The sequence below is a fragment of the Molossus molossus genome, unplaced genomic scaffold (assembly GCF_014108415.1).
Source record: "Molossus molossus isolate mMolMol1 unplaced genomic scaffold, mMolMol1.p scaffold_m16_p_13, whole genome shotgun sequence".
In the NCBI taxonomy this organism is placed as follows: Eukaryota; Metazoa; Chordata; class Mammalia; order Chiroptera; family Molossidae; genus Molossus; species Molossus molossus.
In genome coordinates this window covers 7,705,077-7,724,746 of record NW_023425348.1, presented here as the reverse complement: position 1 = coordinate 7,724,746, position 19,670 = coordinate 7,705,077, and the positions used below count along the sequence as shown (strand labels likewise).

Sequence of the window (19,670 nt, the reverse complement as noted above, 5' to 3'; positions counted from 1 at the left end):
AGCTGCCGAGCAAGCAGGCCCTTCTCGCCCACGCACTCGGCACAGCGGCTGGACAATCTGAGCACTCGAGGGACACTGAGCAGGCTCAGCGCAGCAGACTCGTGCACCGCGTGAGTTACTGCAGGGGAACGTTCCTGGAGGACCCTGAGTACAGCTTGCAGGATAATTACAGCAGACAGAAGAACCGCCAGAGGAACAGCCCCAGGAGCACAGGAGTGGCGGGCTCTGCCACAAACACGCTGATCATTTCTAAGGCTGGAGTTATATTTAAACCAATTTGCATTGCAGTTCATTTCACAGAAATTATTTCATAGCTTCAGGAATCCCCTGTGAAATCATAGTTGCCAGTACTACCAATTTATACTTCTTATTTGTAAGCAGACTAATACATTAATCACTTAACAATCATGTCTTCATACAGACTTGCATCAGGCCAGATTCGCTTCTCTCACAGGCTGCCAATTATTTCACTAAAAATGGACACACGTTCCATTAGGGGTAACAGAGAACTCTGCTACATCATGAAGACACAGAACAAAAAATTACATCAGTTACGCTGGCCATTCATGTGACACAAGATTTAACATAAACACCAGGAGTTAAAACTCCTCGGAAAACAAAGGGGCAGGGCTGTCAACCTGAGTGAACAGGCCGGCTGGGTGGGGGAGTCCTCCAGCGTCAGCAGCGGAATCTGCTTCGCACGAACCTCTTTCACAACCCAATGTTTTCGTATCTTTTCTTGCATTAGAATTTATAACATTCCTGAGAGTCACCTAAGGTCAATGGCCATCTTCCCAAATTTTAGTGAGAAGCACTAAAACAATCAAGATCGGTGTTGGTGAAGTTTGTCACAGTCGTATCATATAGTCCCAGGCCTTAAGCTAACAGGGTAAGATAACCCCAGCCAGCAGAGCTGGCCCAGGACAGCACCCTGCCCCCAACGCCCTACCCTGATAAAGGCTGAATCCACCCGTTACCATCATGTGTTAGCTGTCACGATAGGGTGCTCACTGAACTCGGAACTGTACTACTATGTGAGTAGTATTTAATTTACTTGCAACAATTCTTTGAGTTAGGTGCCACCATTCTCATTTTATAGATAAGAAAACTGAGGCTCGGAAGTGACCTTGCCGCGGACTCGGTACGTCATGGAGCTCAGTGGGAACCGAGTCTGGCTCAGAGCCCTGTTCTAAGCGATTATCAGCTCTGTCTTCCGAACACTGCAGCTGGGACAGGATGAAAGCCCATGCCATTTCAAATGGCCAGAAGTCAGCAGACATGTTTTCATCGATTCTCACATGCTGCACTTGGGAGTTTGAGCCTGAAATTACACATCTGGAACAAGTTGCACCAAAGTCTCTCTCCACTCATTAGGCTTTGTAAGTAGAACAACTTGGAAAGTGAATCACGAGAGAATTCTGATCTAGCGGCTAGTGGTTTCCGTATCTGCGATGTCCACGTAATGGCCATGACCGAGTTCGGATGCACCTGGAGACCACCCCAGTCTTTCAGCTCAGTGGTCCTCCAGGAAACAGTCCCCTGTGGGCCTTTCCCAATCCTGATGTCTTCAGGAGGCCTCTGTCGGAACGGGACGAGTCCTACAGGCACATGATTCTAATGTACCCTCTGGCTGAATCACCTTAGTACTGTGCTCGAAGGACATACACTATGAGCTGAGATATTCAAACTGAAATGCTTTCTCAAATACTGACTGACCATCACTAGGGCAGCCATCTGTTTACATTCTATCACCGTAGCACAGGGACAGCCTTAAACATAGTATCTACCCAGTAAGCCTTAGTTATTACCTGCAGAACCCATCGGATGACCTACTTGATTTCTTGAATACAGTGAGGAACAGTTATTCCGAGCCTCTGCTAATTTGATAACTATAAAAATGAACCCAAATCTGCTTCTCTGAATCTATCTCAAGTTGTTCTAGTCTTGACTTTGTAAAGCAAAACAGAACAAGCTCCCTTCCCATTTCTCATAAGAAACTTAATCCATTCCTGACAGCCTAAGCACTTAAACATTAGCCACACCAGCTCAAAAGAGAAAAGGTCATCATTTTGCAATGATTAAACTACTAAAGAATAGATGGTACAAAAAGGTTTGCATTTCAATAGAACTAGCTTTATTATTTATTAAAAAAAAAAAGAAGAAGAAGAAATGATCTAAAAGCAAATGCAGGTTTGTACCAGGGGATGGACATGACCTGGCACTTACAAAGCAGCTGCTGTCATAAGTGAAAACAGCGTGTTAGGAGGCCAATCGCGTGCGGCGCTGTCGCGGGAGAATCGGAGGTGCGGTGAAGTGTGAGGAGGGGCGCGGGCGGGGGCATGAACCCCACCGCCAGACGCTGCTCCGGGGCGCTGCAGCCTGGGCGCTGCATCAACTCACGGGCCTCTCGTTCTCCCCGTTTTCCATGATTTTCCTCTTCTTCTCATCTGTCTTTTTCTTGAAGATGTTATTTCGGTAAAACTGAAGTTCTCTGATGCTTTCACTAATGTCATCAAGTGCCCTGCAAGCAAACAGACGGAGTGAATTGAAACGCCGCGGAGGAGACGCCGGTCCCTTTACAGAGCCCGACTGCACGTGGCTGAAGAGCAACAGGTCCCAATGCAGAGGCCACTGTCTGGCATCGAGAACTAGGCCACTTTGCCCTGGTGGTGTGGCTCAGCTGGCTGGGCGCCATCCATGCATCAGAAGGTTACTCGATTCCCAGCCAGGGCAAATGCCTGGGTTTGGGGTTCCATTCCACGTGGGGGGGGGGGCATGCAGGAAGCAGTCAGTCAATGTTTTGCTCTCACGTCAATGCCTCTCTCTCCCTTTCCCTTCCTCTCTAAAAATCAATTTTTAAAATATTAAAAAAAAAAAAAAAAACTGGAACATTTCAGTAAAGCAAATGTAAGTGCTTTTTAAAAATTGTTTAAATTTTTTTTTTCTAATATATAAGAAATTAAAGTTTCCCAAAACAGTTTCATAAGATGCTGAGGTAGTGCACAGAAAAAAGAATTCCAGGGCCAGTAAGTTTAGGAAAAACTAGATTAAACATTTCTTTTTTGAAGTCCCTTGCAAAGCATTTAATGTACTAAAGTGTACTCTGAATTGCCAAGAGGAAGTTGTACTATATACACAGTATTTCTAAACTTCATCGACCACATCAGTGGAAAAGTTAAGCTCCTGGAACACAGTCCGGCAAACACTGCCATACTTCACGACATCCCCGCACAAAATATTGACATACTGGAACGTACTCATGACTCAGCCATCACTGTAAGCATCAATGATGAGGCGATACCTAACCACAAAGGAAGATCTCCCTCCTCTCTTGTGATGGTTTACGCTATGATCAGTGGCAGCCTGCCTTCGCCTAACAGCCTTCTCCTCCAACATGCTGTGTCTCATCTGCTGTGGGCTGAGAAATCAGGTAACCAAGGTTACCCCGACAGTGTGCAAGTAAATCACTAAGTTCTGAAGGATGGGCCAATGGCCTCTTCTAGAGAATAAACTGCACCAACTTTGGTGCAAGAGTTTTACAACAGTTCTTTCTGTGGTTAAAGTAACAATGTTGCTTTCTTCCCAGGTCCTGGATACATGGTGGAGAGCTGAAAGTATAAAACACAGCCCCTGGCTTAATCAAGGTGTAAAACATCCTATCCACAATACTGAAATCCAAAAATGACCTAAAAACCCAAAGTACTTTTTTATAACCCATAATGTGGTACAACCTGACCAATCTTGATGTGAGGCTATTTATATTCATTGTGAACATTTGTACATCTCACTGCAGAAATACCAATGTTTTTTACTATGGGGTGTGGCCTCAGACCTTGTTCGTACTACATAATCACTACCGATGTACTTTACCTTTCTAAAACCTAAAAAATTCTAAAATCCAAAGCACATGAAGCCCCAATTCTTTCAGGTAAGATATTCTACCTGTGTATTACTGTGCTGTCATCCATACAAGTACAATTTAAAAAAAAAGAACTAAGATGCCAGGCTCTCTAGAGCAGGGACTTGGTCTTTCTGCGTTTGCCTCTACCTGTTCCTGGCACACAGTAGGAGCACAGTAAATGGATGACCAAATGCTGCCCTTGGAAGCCAGCTGCTAAGTCCCCCACCAAGTTTTATATTCCTCCTGAAAGATGACAAAATCAATACTTGTTCCTAAAGTTGCAAACACAGAAGAAACAATCTGAAAAACTGTATATTCAGTGATACACAAAGTGTTCTAATTTTAAATGGCTACACGTTTATATTCTTGCTGGGAAGAAAATTAATACTGCTCATTACTAGAAAAATTTGCTTCACATACCTACCAACTAAGTTATCTAAAAGTTTTAAAACTGCAAGACCCTACATATCTCAGAATGAAATGCTAGAATCACGACCAGAATTTCTGATAGTTTTTGCAAAAGAAGTTCCTTTAGCGAGCTGTACTGTATCTCCCCCCCAAGGAGAAGAGTGGGCGAGACATTATCTCATGCAGTCAGCAATCTGGCCTGCCAGATTTCCAAGCACTGGAAGGAAACAAACTTACCTGTGAGAAGCAGCCTTCTTTGGTGCAAATTCATATTCTTCTGGATACCAGCGTCTATACACAGCAAAAAGGGAACTCTCAAAGGCAAGGGTCTCAAATATACTGAATAACTTTTTAAACAACTTATGAACTGAAAAAAGCACTTGGGGTGTGACTATGGAGTTGCCTGAGCCTCCCTATCTTCCACCCTGTCCTATCTTCAGTCTATATATTCTTGGGGCAAGTTCATCAATGCACACGATTCCTGAATCTATTAACACCAGCCCAGCCCTCTCCCGAGTTTGTCATGGATAGCCAACTGCCTGCTGGAGGCAACACCTAAACATCCACCAGACATTTCGAAGTCAGCTATCTGAAACCATACCCATCCTCAACACCTCCCTTCCCCCATCTCCCAAATCTACCTTTTCTCTTACTTTCCCCTTCATCTTCGAAGAGTTCCATCATCTACCTAATTGCCCAAACTAGAAACACTAGAATCTCTTTACATCTCCTCCTCATCCCCACTTCGCCATCCCAGCACTCAACGCCGGCCAGATGACTTTCTCAAAAACTTTATCCCAACCCTTCTCTACCACCCAGTTGCCATTTCCCTGGCTCCTCCTTCTCTCCAAGGTGATGCCAGACTCCTCTCTCATCTCCATCTCTTTTCTTGACACCTTCTATTCTTCTATTTCAACTTTTCAAAGGAACCCCATCCCTTACCAGAGAAACGTCAACCTCCTTAGCGGGACATCCAAGCCCTTCATAACAGGGCCTATCTCCCACTTTTCCAACCTCATGCTTTGCACCCCAGCATTAACGAACTATTTGTGATTCCCTGAACTTGTTTTGTCCTTATCTTCCTGCTCCCTCCTATCTTTACACCTCCTCCCATTTTCTAGAATACTCTCTCCTCACCTGATTTGTGGAAAACTTCCACACTCCCTTAAATCTCAACTTAAAAGCTATGTCCTGCCCTGGCCGGTATGGTTCAGTGGTTAAAGTATCGACCTGCGCACTGAAGGGTGGCGGGTTCGATTCCTGGTCAAGGGCACATACCTGGATTGCAGGTTTGATCTCCTGCCATTTAAGGCACATAAGAGAGGCAACCAATCCATGTGTCTCTTTCACATTGATGATGTTTCTCTTTCTCTCCCCCCCCCCCCACCCCTTCTACTCTAAAAGAAAACTCAATGGAAAAAATATCCTCGGGTGAGGATTAACCAAAAACACAAACAAACTCGCTCCTATGTAAAGGTTTCCCAGACCCCCACTCAGCACTTAGATGCTCCTTTCCTTGTGCCTTTCCTAGTCTGTATGCACACTCCCATTACAGAAATCACCAACAGTCTGCCCTGGCCAGTTTGGCTCAGCGGTTAGAGCGTCAGCCTGCGGTCCGGAGAGACCCGGGTTCGGTTCCCGCTAAGGGCATGTACCTCGGTTGCAGTTTGTCCCCGGCCCTGGTTGGTCGTGCGGGTGGCAGCCACTCGATGTGTCCCTTCACGTCGATGTTTCTCTCTCTCTCTGTTCCCTCTCTCTCCCTCCCACTCTACCTGAACAAAAAAATGGAAAAATGTCCTCGGGTGAGGATAAAAAAAAAAACAAAAAAAGAAATCACCAACAGTGTATTTTTAGGGTGTGTTTTTTACACCAACCCACTAAATTCTAAGCCAAGTTACTTAGGGTTTTCATCTACACGTTCCCAGCACATAGACCAACGCGCGGCACAGAATGGGTGCTCAGTACATTTTCTGGACTAATGAAATGTGTATGAAAGATTTTGACAGTTTCCCCCAATTCTCACCAATCCAAAATAAATTAAGGTCCTGTCCAAGTGAGTATGGGATGAGAAAACTATACGCCCACTTTGCATCCTGAGTTCTACAGCTCTATTCAATTCCTTTCCACAAATTCTCAATTAAAACATGCTAAATGAGACAATTTAATGGTTCCTAAATACAGCCCTTACCTGCACAGTTCCTTAACAGTGCTCACGTCAATTATTCTATAATGAAGATGTTTCATGAACTGGGGCATATATTTGTCAAGAAACTTCTTATCTGCATGAACTGAATTTCCTAGAAAGACATGAAGTATACTGCATCTATGTATTTCTAGTAGTATACAACAGAATATAAAAATTCATATACCGTATTTAAAATGGAGATAATTTATTCTTAATTCAAACAAATCCTAAAAGCACCTGAGATTTCAGTGTGTCTGATTAGCTTACAAATGCAGATTCTGAATATTTAGTTAGTCTAGCTCATAAATAAATTTGTAAATGGTCTCTCTCTGGACAAAAGAATAAATCGATCATTCCACATACTTAAAACAATGCACAAATCTATTTGTTACTTTTTTATATGAACCAGATGTGCAAATTTTCTCCCAATGTCACAAAATCTACACCACTAACACTAAAAACTTAACATTTAATGAATCACGTAAGTTGAAACCTTTATTTACATTCCAATTTTAACAAATCATCGTTCATGCTTCCATACAGTAATTTATATGAAAAACACTAAATTTGAAATAAGAACTGTAAAATAAACACCAGCTACATTTGCAAAGGGGGACATTTTATACAATATATACTCTAATACTTAACGTCAAAACTTTATGAATGTTGAAAAAAAATGTTACTTTATCAATTTACATATACAAATACAAATACATCTCCATAGCACATTAACTTCCCTGACAAGGCAGTACTCTTAAAAACCTAAAACTGGATTGGTTTCTTTAAAAAGTCAATGTCACAAGAAAAAAAGAAAAAAAAAAAACACAGTTGGACAATTTAGATTAAGAGAATAAAGAGATATAAGAACCAAATGAAATGCATGACTCTTGATTAAATCCTGGTTCAAAACAATTAGACATTTTGTATGTGAACTAGATATGAACTGATGTTACTGAATTGTTTTAAAGTATCTTAATGTGACAATGATATTGTGGTTACATAAGAAAATGTCCTTACTCTTAGGGAATGTGTGGTGAAATATTTAGAAATAGTGTCACGGTGCCTGCAATTTACTCTCAAATGTCCAACAAAAAATAGACAGGTAAAACACCCACGGCCTCAGGTGGACAATGACTGAATCCAACTTTCCTGTACATATGAAAATTCTCCATAATAAAAATAGGGGGGCAATTTTTATTGAGTTAGCCTGAGTACCCCTGATGTCGTGTCAGGTTTCAGGGCATTTTCCACTACTCATAAATTATACAAGGACACTTAAATACAAAAGTAAGATGTACAATCCAGATCAGGCAAGCAGAAGCCATGATGGTCTCGGCCGGTCTTTCTGGAACGCGGGCTCCGGAGCCACTACAATGGAAGACTACATACAAGGGACACACAGGATTGAGTTTTACCTGCGAGTGGACAGAGCCCCGGGGGAGTCTGCTGCCGTACAAAGGACAGAAATTCATACTCTGCCTGCTGCAATGAAATGGTACTCTCCTTCACTGCTTTGGTTAGACCAGACTGCAAGAGAGAAGCCCAGACCCCACCGGAAACACATGGAGTCAGTTTCCAAAGGCATCAGAAATGAAACTTCACTTCTAAAATGAGCAAATACAGCCATAAATGGACCATTTACAGAGCCCAAGTTCAAAGCGAAGCTGCCATCTTTGCACAGCATTTGTTTCTTAAGAATCCAAGTCAAATACGCTATGTTCCTGGTTGTTAATGGCATTTCCACACAGCCAAAAAAAGTGGTACTCGAAGTCCGAGGACACAATCTCTGGGAAGAAACCACCACTAAGAGGACGGCAGCATACCCCCTTCTCTGAAAGCTGACATCTACCCTTATCCAAAAGATTGATTTGCGCGATCCTGACAATCCACAACACAGTCGTGACAGACTGAGCGGAAAAAAGAGGACCTTCGGAGGAGATCTCAAGAGGTCCCAGAGATGAAAAGTAAACCAAAAAAGCGGTTGCCCAGGCTTGCCAAGCAATCTTCCTGTAACCCGTTTTAAATACCATCCAACAATGGTATAGGATTCAGATGCTGTTACTGCTCCCCAAAGCAGGAATCCTGATATTGGGTAGTGTTACCTTCCCATGATGCTCTTTACACCAATCTGACATGCTGTCCAATAACTCATCTGGCTGTTTTATAATCAGGTTAGGACCCTGTGGACAGGAAAAGCCATTAGTCATCCAGAATCAACAGGGATAACCTTGGTTTCTGAGGTCAAGTTTAAGCTGCATCAAGGATTAAATATATATACAGAAAAAGTAAGTGATGAGGGCATTTGGTTAACTCTAAAAGTGGCACTCCTTCATTCTAGCACTGTGTATAATGGCAACACAGAATAAATGAACGCATGCACAACTGAAAACTGAAATGCTTATTGAGAGAAGAAACAGATCTCTATCATCGGTCACCAAACTATAGCCCAGCCTGTGGCTTTTTCTGTGTTACTGCCAGCCAGCTACAAATGGTTTTTACACTGGTAAAGAGTTATTCAACACACATGTTAACAGAGCCGTATGTGGCACCGTAAGCCTAAAATAGTCAATGTTGGTCTTTTTTAGAAAAGCTTGCCAATCCCTGCTTTTAAGTTCATTTTGAAGTGTCTATATTGCCAAGTGAAAAAAAGCCAATTGCAAAACAGTACATACAAGCATTTAATCTCACATTTGTTTAATATACATACACAGATATATGCATACAAAATACCAAGAAAATACATAAACTTTGGGAGTATCATGGGGCAGAAGAACAGGGCAAAAAACCAAGAAATTATATTTATTTTTTGGATAAAATTATACTATTTAATTATAACTATATTTTCATGTTAAAAAATTAAAAAGGTAATTGGTGACCACTGAAAAATAAAAGTGGCCTTTGGATTCCCAGCTCTTTAACAGAACATTCCACTGTGCGTCTCTTGGAGAGTCCCAGAAGCCCGACTTGTCATTAAAGCCAATCACCTTGGGCTTGTTTCTCCTTCTGAACCACTGCCACCCCCCTTCCCTCAAAGAGATGCTAACAAGATAAAAGAAATGACAGATTTGGAAGTTCTTTGAACTCTCTAGAAGAAAAGTACTATAAATCCAAGGTATTATTACGACTAAGGTGGTAAAAAATAGTTTGCAATCACTGAAAAGAACAGCTAAAATTTGACTAAAATATGCCTGACATCCTACAACTAACAAGGAGTTTTAAACAAACAAGAAAACTGGTAATGGCAAGCTCCATGAGGAAGCAAAAAAATCTGCTCTGATTACATATTTTTTAAAAAGCAAACCTCTTACTGTAAAAAAACAGTTCTGGCCAAAGTATGATGGGAAAAATTAACTACTATCCATCTAAGGCTAACTTATTCTAGATCCCAATAAGCCACCCCCACAGAAAACTTTTCGGATAGGATGTTTGTTCTTCTACCAGTATAAAACACTTTCCCTCAAACTCATACAAAAATAAACCTTGTTTTCCCCAGAACTGACACTTAAGTGCCAGCAGCCCCCAAGCATTTTTTTAACATCTTATCCTCATCTGACTGAGTCTATTTACAAATGTCTGCACTCATCTGCAGCTGGTGCATGGCCCCAAATTTCCTCCGGGGTACATATCAACTAACTGCTAGATTCAACTGTCAGTATTCCACAGTATATCAACAGTCTAAGGGAAAAACTCCTCTTCGGCCAAGGGTAAGTAAGGCTGGTAAATACAGACACTTCTCTTCACTATTCATCTCTAGTAAATTCCAAGTGACAGGATTTAAAACAAGCATACCTAAAACTAGGGCTTTATTTATTTGTTTAAAGAAATTGCTTTATTTATTTATTTAAAGTTTTTTTTTTTAAGTTAGCTGTTACAATGAGAAATACAAAGTCTAATGATTCTCCTCCAGCTGATACATCAGGAGGTACTCCAAGAAAGTAGCAATTCATCTATAAATGCCTTCTCCCCTCTTTTACCTACCCAGGAAAGTAAGTCTTAACTACAGATTTATGAAATTTATCCAGTGCCAATAACACATCAATTCTACCCTCTGGGAACTAATTTTAACAAGACTATCTTTCCCATGGGCATACCTACTGTTCCTATTCTAGTCTCTCACTGCCTCTAAATACTGCTGACAATATGAAACAGAGTTATTCAAGGCCAGGGATTTCACTCTCTACCAATCACATGCTGTCACACACTTATTAAATGTTTCATGGGTGGCCAAAGGCAACAGGTGTGTTTTATTTGTTTTGTTTAATGTTTCAGTTAAAAGCAGCATGTTAAAACTTTAATCATGCCCAATGTCAACAAGAGAATATTTTATGACTCTGTATCAACAGATTTTTCTAAAATCTAACACAGATCTAGAAGAATCACATGTCCTAGCTGAAAAGGCTAAACCTGGATATATGGAGTCAAATTAAATTTAAAGTTATGATAGAAAGATACCAACTTTGGCCTGAGTCACCAATTCTGATGGGACTGGAGAGTTGGTTGTCCCATTGGTCAGGGACACTTTACTCAACTTCAGCATGAGTCACCAATCCTGACGGGACTGGAGAGCTGGTTGTCCCATTGGTCAGGGACACTTTACTCAACTTTGGCCTGAGTCACCAATCCTGACGGGACTGGAGAGCTGGTTGTCTTATTGGTTAGAGGCACTTTACTCAGACTGCCTGGGTGAAATGCCTGGCTCCTGCAACAACTAGCCAGGTGGCCTTGGGCAAATTACCCAACATTTCTGTGCTAATATGTCGTCCTTCGTAAAATGAGTATAACAGTACCTACCTTAAAGTCATTGTCAGGATTAAGAGTGAATCCATGTAAAGCGCTTAAAACCTGGTACACAGTGGGTGCCCAGTAAATGACAGCATTGACATTTCTGTAACTTTTCGCATGGCTTATTGAACAATAACCAGTCTGTGAGATGAACTACTTTGATTCTAGTACCAACCCAACCATGCATGACCTAGCACATTACTTTGTACCTTAATCTTATTCTTTAAATAAAGAGACAAGGAAAAACGATCTTTAGATTTCCAATATACTCTAAACAGTATGGGTATGTTACAGGGCATCGCGTACTTCAGCCAAAATGTTGAGATCAGAGTCGGTTATCAGACACGCCATCTCAATAATCTGGTCCTTCTCAATGTCCAATCCGGTCATCTGTAATAAAAAAATAAATAAATCTATAACACACACGAAACCATCTTTCTGACCTATCTTACTCAAGATTATTTCACAAGAATTCCCTCAAGCAGATTCGATTCTTATCCCACATCTAAGATGGAAGAAAGGATAATGCTTCTTGGCAAGCCTTCAAGGCATTAAACAGTAGTCATTTATTCAATAAACATTTACCAAAAACCTGCTATATGTCAGGCACCCCAGTTCTACTCTAGGACACATGCAAAATTTAGTGCTGACAGCACTCCGTTTTGGAAGAGTTAGATCTAACTACCATCACCACATCTCTGCAGAGTTTACAAAGTTCACATATTTGATTAGACCACTTGATCGTCAACACAATTAAATGCAGAAAGTACTGTTATTACCCTCATTTCGTACGAGAAAACTGAGACTTCAAGGAAGGGGGTGTCCTTGCCATGAGTATGGAAAACCTACAGGGAACCGAACTGGGATGGAATCCCAGCTCAGACCCTCATCAACTGTATGGCCTGAAGGAGCGGAGTCCCTTTCCGGGCCTCAGTTTCCTGGTTTACGGGATGAAGGGTAAGGCTGAGTCATCTCCGGAGTCCGGTCTACTCCAACCACCTAGGGTCTGCAAGGCTGGGGAAGTGGGGTCTAACCCGGCCCTGTGACCCTAAGCTCAACGGGACCAGAAAGTTAGAGAGGTCCCTACCTAGGCGGAGTTGTGGGGGGCAACCATATGGATGACTCCCCCCTTTTGAGAAGACACCCCGGAACCCGGCAGAACTCCTGCCGCCGACTGGCCCGCACCGCCCGCACCGGAGACACTTACCTGCGCGTCCGACACCCAGACCTGCCGCTCTCCGCGGACAGGCTCAGCCCCGCGGTCCGCACGAACCTCCCTCGCTCCCCTCCACCCCCACCGACCTCGCTCACCTCCAGATCCACCCAGACCATCCGCTGGGCCATGCTCTCCCCTGCCGCCATGGCTGCGCCACCTTCCTGGGCACTCTGCGCCCCGAACCGCCCGCGACTCCCACACACACCGCGCAACAGCCAGGAGTGCAGGGAGCCGCCCAGCATCACCCGGCACGAGCAGCCACAGCCCCAGCCGCTCCGGCGCTGGCGCAGGCGCGATAGTCGCTAAATGTCGCAAACCCGCGGGGAGGCGCAGGAGCGAAAACCACAAGACCCAGCATGCAGTGCGCTGGCTCTCCCTGAACAGCCTGGCTGAGCCGCGAATAGGCTGCTGGGACTTGGAGTCTCGCCTGTTATTGCGAGCGATTGCTCCACCCCCGCCACGTGTTTTCGGATGTTATTGGACGCGCTTGTTTTTCAGAACTAAGTTTTTTCGTTTCAGAGGCATTTCCTGAGTTTGGGTTAGGTGTGAACTGTCTAGTTATTAAAAAAAACTTTCTTACTTTATTTGGTAGAAAAAGACCTGGTTAACTATTTTTGGTTTTGTTTTTTCAAATATATCTTTGCTTTTTTAGTCCCCCCCCACCCCCGCTTTTTATTTATTTATTTACTTTTTACTTACCTGCCCCTCCACTCCGCACACTGGGTATTTTTCTCATTTCCCTGACAAAAATGTTTTGGGTGATTGCAGTCCCTTTCTTCCGCTGGCAAAGCGGCACCTCTTGCAGAGGGATGCTGTCTTTCAGTTCAGCTTTTGGTGATGACTCCTACTCCGCCCTTACAAGTCCCCAAAGTTAAGTCTAGTCCTTGTATAATGAATTCAGGCGGCAAATTAAATTAAAATGAACTAAAAATACCTCCGTCCGGGCTGTAATCTGCTTTGTTTTGTAGTTGGGGGGGTTGGGGGGTCTGAGAGGAGGGAGACAGGGAAGGAGGGAGGGAGGGAAACATCGTTGCCTCCTGTAGGGGCCCTAGGGGCCATACTCCGCAACCTTGAATTATTGAGAGGATGCTCTAACCAGCTGAACCACCGGGCCAGGGCTGCTTTGGTTTCAATGAAACTATGTTTAATCCATCATTTACACAAGTAAAGTTGGCCATCAACAGGACTTTCAAATCTCTTAAATCTTGGCTATTCGGTAGCAAATTTCTGTGCAGAGTGGTAAATTTGTCACAAGCATTGATTTCAGCCTGGGATTATATCCTCTGTATATTTTTCTGAAAGTCATATTGCCACTAATTGCAGAGCTTGTGATCCACCGTGTGTAGTCTAGTCGTTCCTACCAGGTGAGCTGGTTTTGTGAGAGAGAAACTTTGTTGCCTAATCAGACTGTTAAGAATGTGTGGGCTTCACCTTCAACTCCTTTGTTGTACCCAACCCACCACCAGCCCAGGTGCAGAGAAACTCTTTGAAGGGTCATCACATTGTGTGCACAGACTATGTATATTCAGTATAAAGACTCCCATTATGCAGGCTGTGTTTATATTGTAATCACATTGCCTGATGAGTCACTATGTCTTGCTATAGCTTTTTATTCATTTGTAGCCTACTTTATAAGAAGAAGCCTACATTTCTTTTTTAGTTGTTTCTTAGTTTTGAACTTCATTCATAGAAAGTATATTCATTCAGTTGAAGTATAATCTTTTATCAATTGGGCTTTTCACCATCTTCCTAAAGTAGTATTATTTCTTTAAAACTTCTAAGAACTCTCATTTTCAAAGTTACTACTGGAACATTAGTCCGTTTTATTGCAAATTACAACTTACAAAATGCTATTTACATTTAAGAATTTATATCCTGAGAATGTACTATCAGCCCTGGCTTGTGTGGCTCAGCTGGGTGGAGCCTTGTGCTGTACACCAGGTTTCCCTTTGATCAGGGCCTGTGCGGATTGATGCTTCTCTGACTGATATTTCTCTCTCTCCCTTCTTCTTTCAAATCAATAAAAATATATCTTCGAATGAAGATTTTAAATTTTTTTATTATCATAAATTTAAAATATCAGATAGTCAAAATCATGTGTGGACATTTTTGAAACTTCAGTTTTCATAGTAATGTACCTTCATTATAAAAATAAAGACACGTTTTTGGTAAATAGCAATATAAGGTGAGAAGTTGTACAGTTCATTGATTTTTGTGTATAATATCATTAGATTAGTGATTTTAAATATTAATGTCCCAAAGCAGAGCAATACATGCACCAAATTAACAAATCAAAATCATGTGAATAAGAGAGAGGACAGACTGGAGCGAATGGAGGTCTCGGGTCTGACAGCAGCCTTGTCTCTCCCACAGTGGGCTCAGTCATTTCGTTCCCTTTTCCTTAACAGAACTGATCTCAAAGCTACTCCACGCTGAGGGGCTGTTTTTTGTCTTTTTCAAATCTGTGAACCTATAAAACCTGATTTTGTTAATTAACATCAAGTGTATAGGACCGAGAAATCTTGCTCTTTAAAATCACAGGCAATGAGAAATGTTGCTATTTGATGTTATTTCAGTAAGAAGAGAACATCTCATATTTAAAGAATCTGAGCCATGTAGGTCACTTTGACACAGAGAAGCTGCCTCTGGTTCCAACCCAAGGGCAGAGATTCAGATAAAAGGTCTTAGGCCAGCATTCCACTTTTATCTTAACTTTGTATTTTCTAAGGAAAAACAAGACTCTGAGTCAGCTTCTCAACACTGCCTGTAGTCAGACTACAATGTTTCTAACAGAATCTATGACAGTGTTTCTAACAGGACAGGGTCAAGGCCACACAAACCCTCCCTTATAATAAGAGATCACTAGATCGTTTTTTGTTTTTTTTTTTTACAATTTTTTAATTGTGGTAAAATATACATAACATGAAATTTTCTATTTTAATCTTTTTTTTTCTTTATGGATTTTTAGAGAAGGAGGGAGGGAGAAGGAGAGAGAGATAGAAACATCGATGAGATAGAATATCGACTGGTCGCCTCCTGCATGCCCCCCACTAGGGATGGGGCCCACAACATGGGCACGTGCCCTGACCTGGAATTGAACTTGATGCATGGGTCATGGACGCTCAACCACTGCACCGTACTGGCCGGGCCCATTTTAACTATTTTTAAATGTGCGGTTCTGTGACGTGAAACACGTTCAGATTGTTCTGCCACTATCACCCTGTCCATCTCCAGAACTTCATCTCCCCCAACCGAAACCCCCTATCCACTCAACACTAACTCTCCATTTCCACCCAGCCGCTGTCCACCAGCTTTCTTTTTGTCCCTATTAATTTGACTACACAAGGTACCTCATACAAGTGAAATCATATAGTATTGGTCTATTTGTATCTGGCTTATTTTACTTATCATAATATCTTCAAATAGCACGGGTCAGAATTTGCTTCCTTCTCAAGGCTGAATAATATTTCATTGTATGTATACAAATACCACATCTTGTTTTACATTCATCAGTTGATGGATGCTTGGGTTGCATCTAGCCTTTGGCTATTGTGAGTATTTACATGGATTTTAATTGTATTTTTTATTGCTGCTTTCTTACCAGGACTTCCCAGCCCTGCTATGTTCCTCTTACCTCCTGAAGAAAGACTACTGTGACCATCAATCCAGAGGTAATCCTCTCTCCCCTTAGTTCTTCTTTACAATAATCCTAAACCCTATTTTTTTTCATGTTTTTCTTTATTGAGTTTAGAGGGAGAGAGAGAGAGAGATGGAAACATTGATGAAAGAGAACATCAGTTGGCCACCTCCTGCATGCCCCCTACTGGGGATTTGGCCCACAACCTGGGCATGTGCCCTAATTGGGAATCGAACTGGTGACCTCTTGGTGCAGGGGTCGATGTTCAACCACTTAACCATATTGGCCGGGCTAAACTCCTATTTTAAAAATGTTCTTCTCTACTTCTTCCTCTTAGGAGAAGTCTCTGGTTGCTCGTGTTAATTGTTACAGAGTTCATAAACCTAACATGGTTACTGTTATGTCCCTAATGAGTTTTATCTGATATGCTTTGTCACATTCCTATTAAACTAGACTCTAATTTCCAGAATATATTTTTTATACTTTTTTTTCTTCTTCATTTATCTTCAGTTAGAGCAGGAGGGAGAGAGGGAGGAAGAGAGAGAGAGAAACATCGATGTGAGAGAGACACATCAAGTGGCTACCACCCACACAACCCCAACTGGGGCCAGGGACAAACTACAACCGAGGTACGTGCCCTTAGCAGGAACCGAACCCAAGACTCTGGTCCACGGGCCGATGCTGAGCCAAGCCAGCCAGGGCTATTTTTATACTGTTATAGTGCTAGCACAGAGCCATATGGTAATGCTAGTAGTACTAGTTAGTAGTCATCAAAGTAATGAGACTATCTTACAACTGTAAACTGCCCAACAGTCTATAAAGCATTTTCCAGTAGGCAAGAGGTAACTGATAATTTACTTGTTGATGATCATATTTCTTCCTTTCCTCCTTTGTGGAACTTTCTCTTGAGAAATGTTGACATCAGGGTTACTGCCAATACCTAATAACTGCTGTTTACTTCCTTCCAGTGGTCTGGGGAAGAATAAAGGATGATAAATCTTTTGCCTGTACCCTCTATCACCGTAAAAAAAAAAAACAAGGTAAATAAATATAAACCAAATATAATCTTCAAAATGCACCTTGTAAAAAACGGACACCCTAAAGGTTTTCATGAAATTTGAATTGCATTTTATCTCAATTTAGTTCAACAAACACTCACTGAATACTTTGTGTGTATTAAACATTTTGCCAGAATGCCAAAGGAAAAACATGTATTAAGCTCATATTTATACCACATACTATAGGTATTTAAGATATTAATGGGGTTTAGAGTTCCTTTTGCAGATAAGGAGATAGCTTTACTATTTCCATCTGTGAAATGGGTTCTATGATGAATAAGTAAAAACATGCACAACATCTAATATGTTACATAGTAGGTGCGCGTGTATTTCTGTAAGCAAATCAGGAGATACACAATTTAATACAAAGGAGATGGCGCCTGTGCAATAGGAATTATAGTGTGCTGAGAACATCGGAGAAAGGGATTCATTTGACTAAGGAGATACAGGAGCATGGAAATTCGATTACATTCTGAAAGAGGAGAACTCTGACAACGGATATTATAGGTAAGAATATCCCTGATAGGTAGAAGATCTTGGACCTAAGCAACTGGCATGATTAGCCTATAAAATAAAAGAGAAAGCCAATGGAGATAACACATGGCACGAAGAACAGATAAGACTTGATGAGTTCAGTTTTGGAAAGGTTGAAATGGTGCTTTGGGAGGGACAAATACAGCCCTGCCTGGTTTGGCTCAGTGATTAGAGCATTGGCCTGTGGACCAAAGGGTTGTGGGTTTGATTCCTGGTCAAGAGCATGTACATCAAGGGCGTGTACCTGGGTTGCAGGTTCAATCTCTGGCACCCAAGCAGTCTCTCACATTGATGTTTTTCTCTCTCTCCCTCCCTCCCTTCCACTCTATCTAAAAATCAATGGAAAAAATGTTTTAAAAATATCCTTGGGTGAGGATTAAACAAAATCCTGTCAGGGCACATGCCTGGGCACATACGCAGGTTGCAGGTATGTTTCTCTCTCTCTCTCTCTCTCTCTCTCATCAGCCAATAAATAAAAAATATAACAAATTGTCTAATAAATACAGCTATAGCCTTGGCCAGCGTGTTGGCCCTCGCACCAAAGGATTCAGGTTCAATTCCTGGTCCAGGGCATGTACCTGGGTTGCAGGTTTGATTTTCCGTCTGGTTGATGTCTCTGTCTCTCTCTCTCTCTCCCCCTTCCACCATCCCTCCCTTCTATTTTCTCTAAAAAAAAAAAAAGTGGGAAAAAAATCCTCAGGTGAGGATTAGCAAAATATAGATGATAGATAGATAGATAGATAGATAGATAGATAAACTATAGGTACATTCCAACCTCAAGAATTTATTTTTTGCAAATTTTTAAACCTAATAAGCACGTAAAGAAGATCCTCAGCTTGGTCTGTGCATGTTGGTACATACTGAACAAACTGTGAAGCCTACCAGAATTCTGTTTCTCGGAAGAATAAGGAGTATCCTGAGAGAGAACTCGGGTGCAGGAAGAAACAGCCAGAAACAAAGAGTACCCTCAACACGAAAGCTGACTGAGTCAGAGGAAGAAAAGGAATAATTCTGACAACACAGCAACTGTCGCATAGATTTGTCTCCTGGTTTAGTCCCTTCCAGACTCATATCTAAGTGCTATGAACAGAGAGGCTGCAGGTATTCTAAATGAGCTTCTTCAATGAAAAGCTTGTGTAATAATGGTATCACGCAACACAGCTTAAGTTCTCTGCCAGTGCAACAAAATTTTATTTTATTTTAACTCATCTTTATTGTTAAATGTATTACAGATGTCCCTCCTTTTTTCCCCACTGACCGCCTCCTCCCCAATCCCACCCCCCTCCTGCCTTCCCCACACTATTGTTGGTGTCCATTGGTTATCATATATGCATAGAAGGTCTTTGGTTTATCTCATCCTGCCCTCCCTTCCCCCTTCCCTTTGAGGTTCATCAGTCTAACAAACAATTTGTGCTTCTTAACTCCTTCATCTTTTTCACACACACCCCCAGCCCCCACCCAGCTGGCAAGCAACAAAAAGTTCTCTGTATCTAAGAGTCTGTTTCTGTTCTGCTTGCTCATTTTGTTTGAAGATTAAATTGTTGATAGATATGTATTAATTGCCATTTTATTGTTCATATTTTTGTTCTTCTTCTCCTTCAAGAAGACCCTTCAACATTTCATATAATACTGGTTTGGTGGTGATGAACTCCTTTAGCTTTTTCTTTTTTTTTCTTTTTATTTATTTTTATCCTCACCTGAGGACATTTTTCCATTTTTTGTTCAGATAGAGTAAGAGAGAGGGAGAGGAAGAGAGAGAGAGAGAAACATCGATGTGAAAGAGACACATCGAGTGGCTGCCACCCGCACAACCCAACCAGGACCAGGGACAACTGCAACCATGATACGTGCCCTTAGCGGTAACCGAACCTGGGTCTCTCTGGACCACTCTAACTGCTGAGCAAATCTGGCCAGGGCTAGCTTTTTCTTGTCTGGGAAACTCTTGATAT

At 41.9% G+C, this 19,670-nt stretch overlaps 1 protein-coding gene across 1 annotated transcript; it reads right to left on the bottom strand.

The window, feature by feature from the left end:
- Window positions 1–2,153: 2,153 nt before the first annotated feature.
- Window positions 2,154–12,829, bottom strand: REXO2 (RNA exonuclease 2). The gene is made up of 7 exons (XM_036258470.1): window positions 12,588–12,829; window positions 11,583–11,666; window positions 8,597–8,674; window positions 7,910–8,021; window positions 6,498–6,606; window positions 4,547–4,600; window positions 2,154–2,521 (listed from the first exon to the last, which is right to left on the bottom strand). The coding sequence occupies exons 1-7, from the start codon at window positions 12,732–12,734 to the stop codon at window positions 2,392–2,394; spliced, it is 714 nt and encodes a 237-aa protein (XP_036114363.1). The 5' UTR covers window positions 12,735–12,829; the 3' UTR covers window positions 2,154–2,391.
- Between the last annotated feature and the right edge of the window lie 6,841 nt (window positions 12,830–19,670).

Coding starts and splice junctions, on each gene's coding strand:
- REXO2 (XM_036258470.1), bottom strand. CDS start 12,734: ATGCTGGGCGGCTCCCTGCACTCCTGGCTGTTGCGCGGTGTGTGTGGG. Junction 8,675..11,582: donor ATCTCAACATTTTGGCTGAA/GTACGCGATGCC, acceptor TCCTGTCCACAG/GGTCCTAACCTGATTATAAA. Junction 2,522..4,546: donor AAGAAGGCTGCTTCTCACAG/GTAAGTTTGTTT, acceptor GTTTGCTTGCAG/GGCACTTGATGACATTAGTG.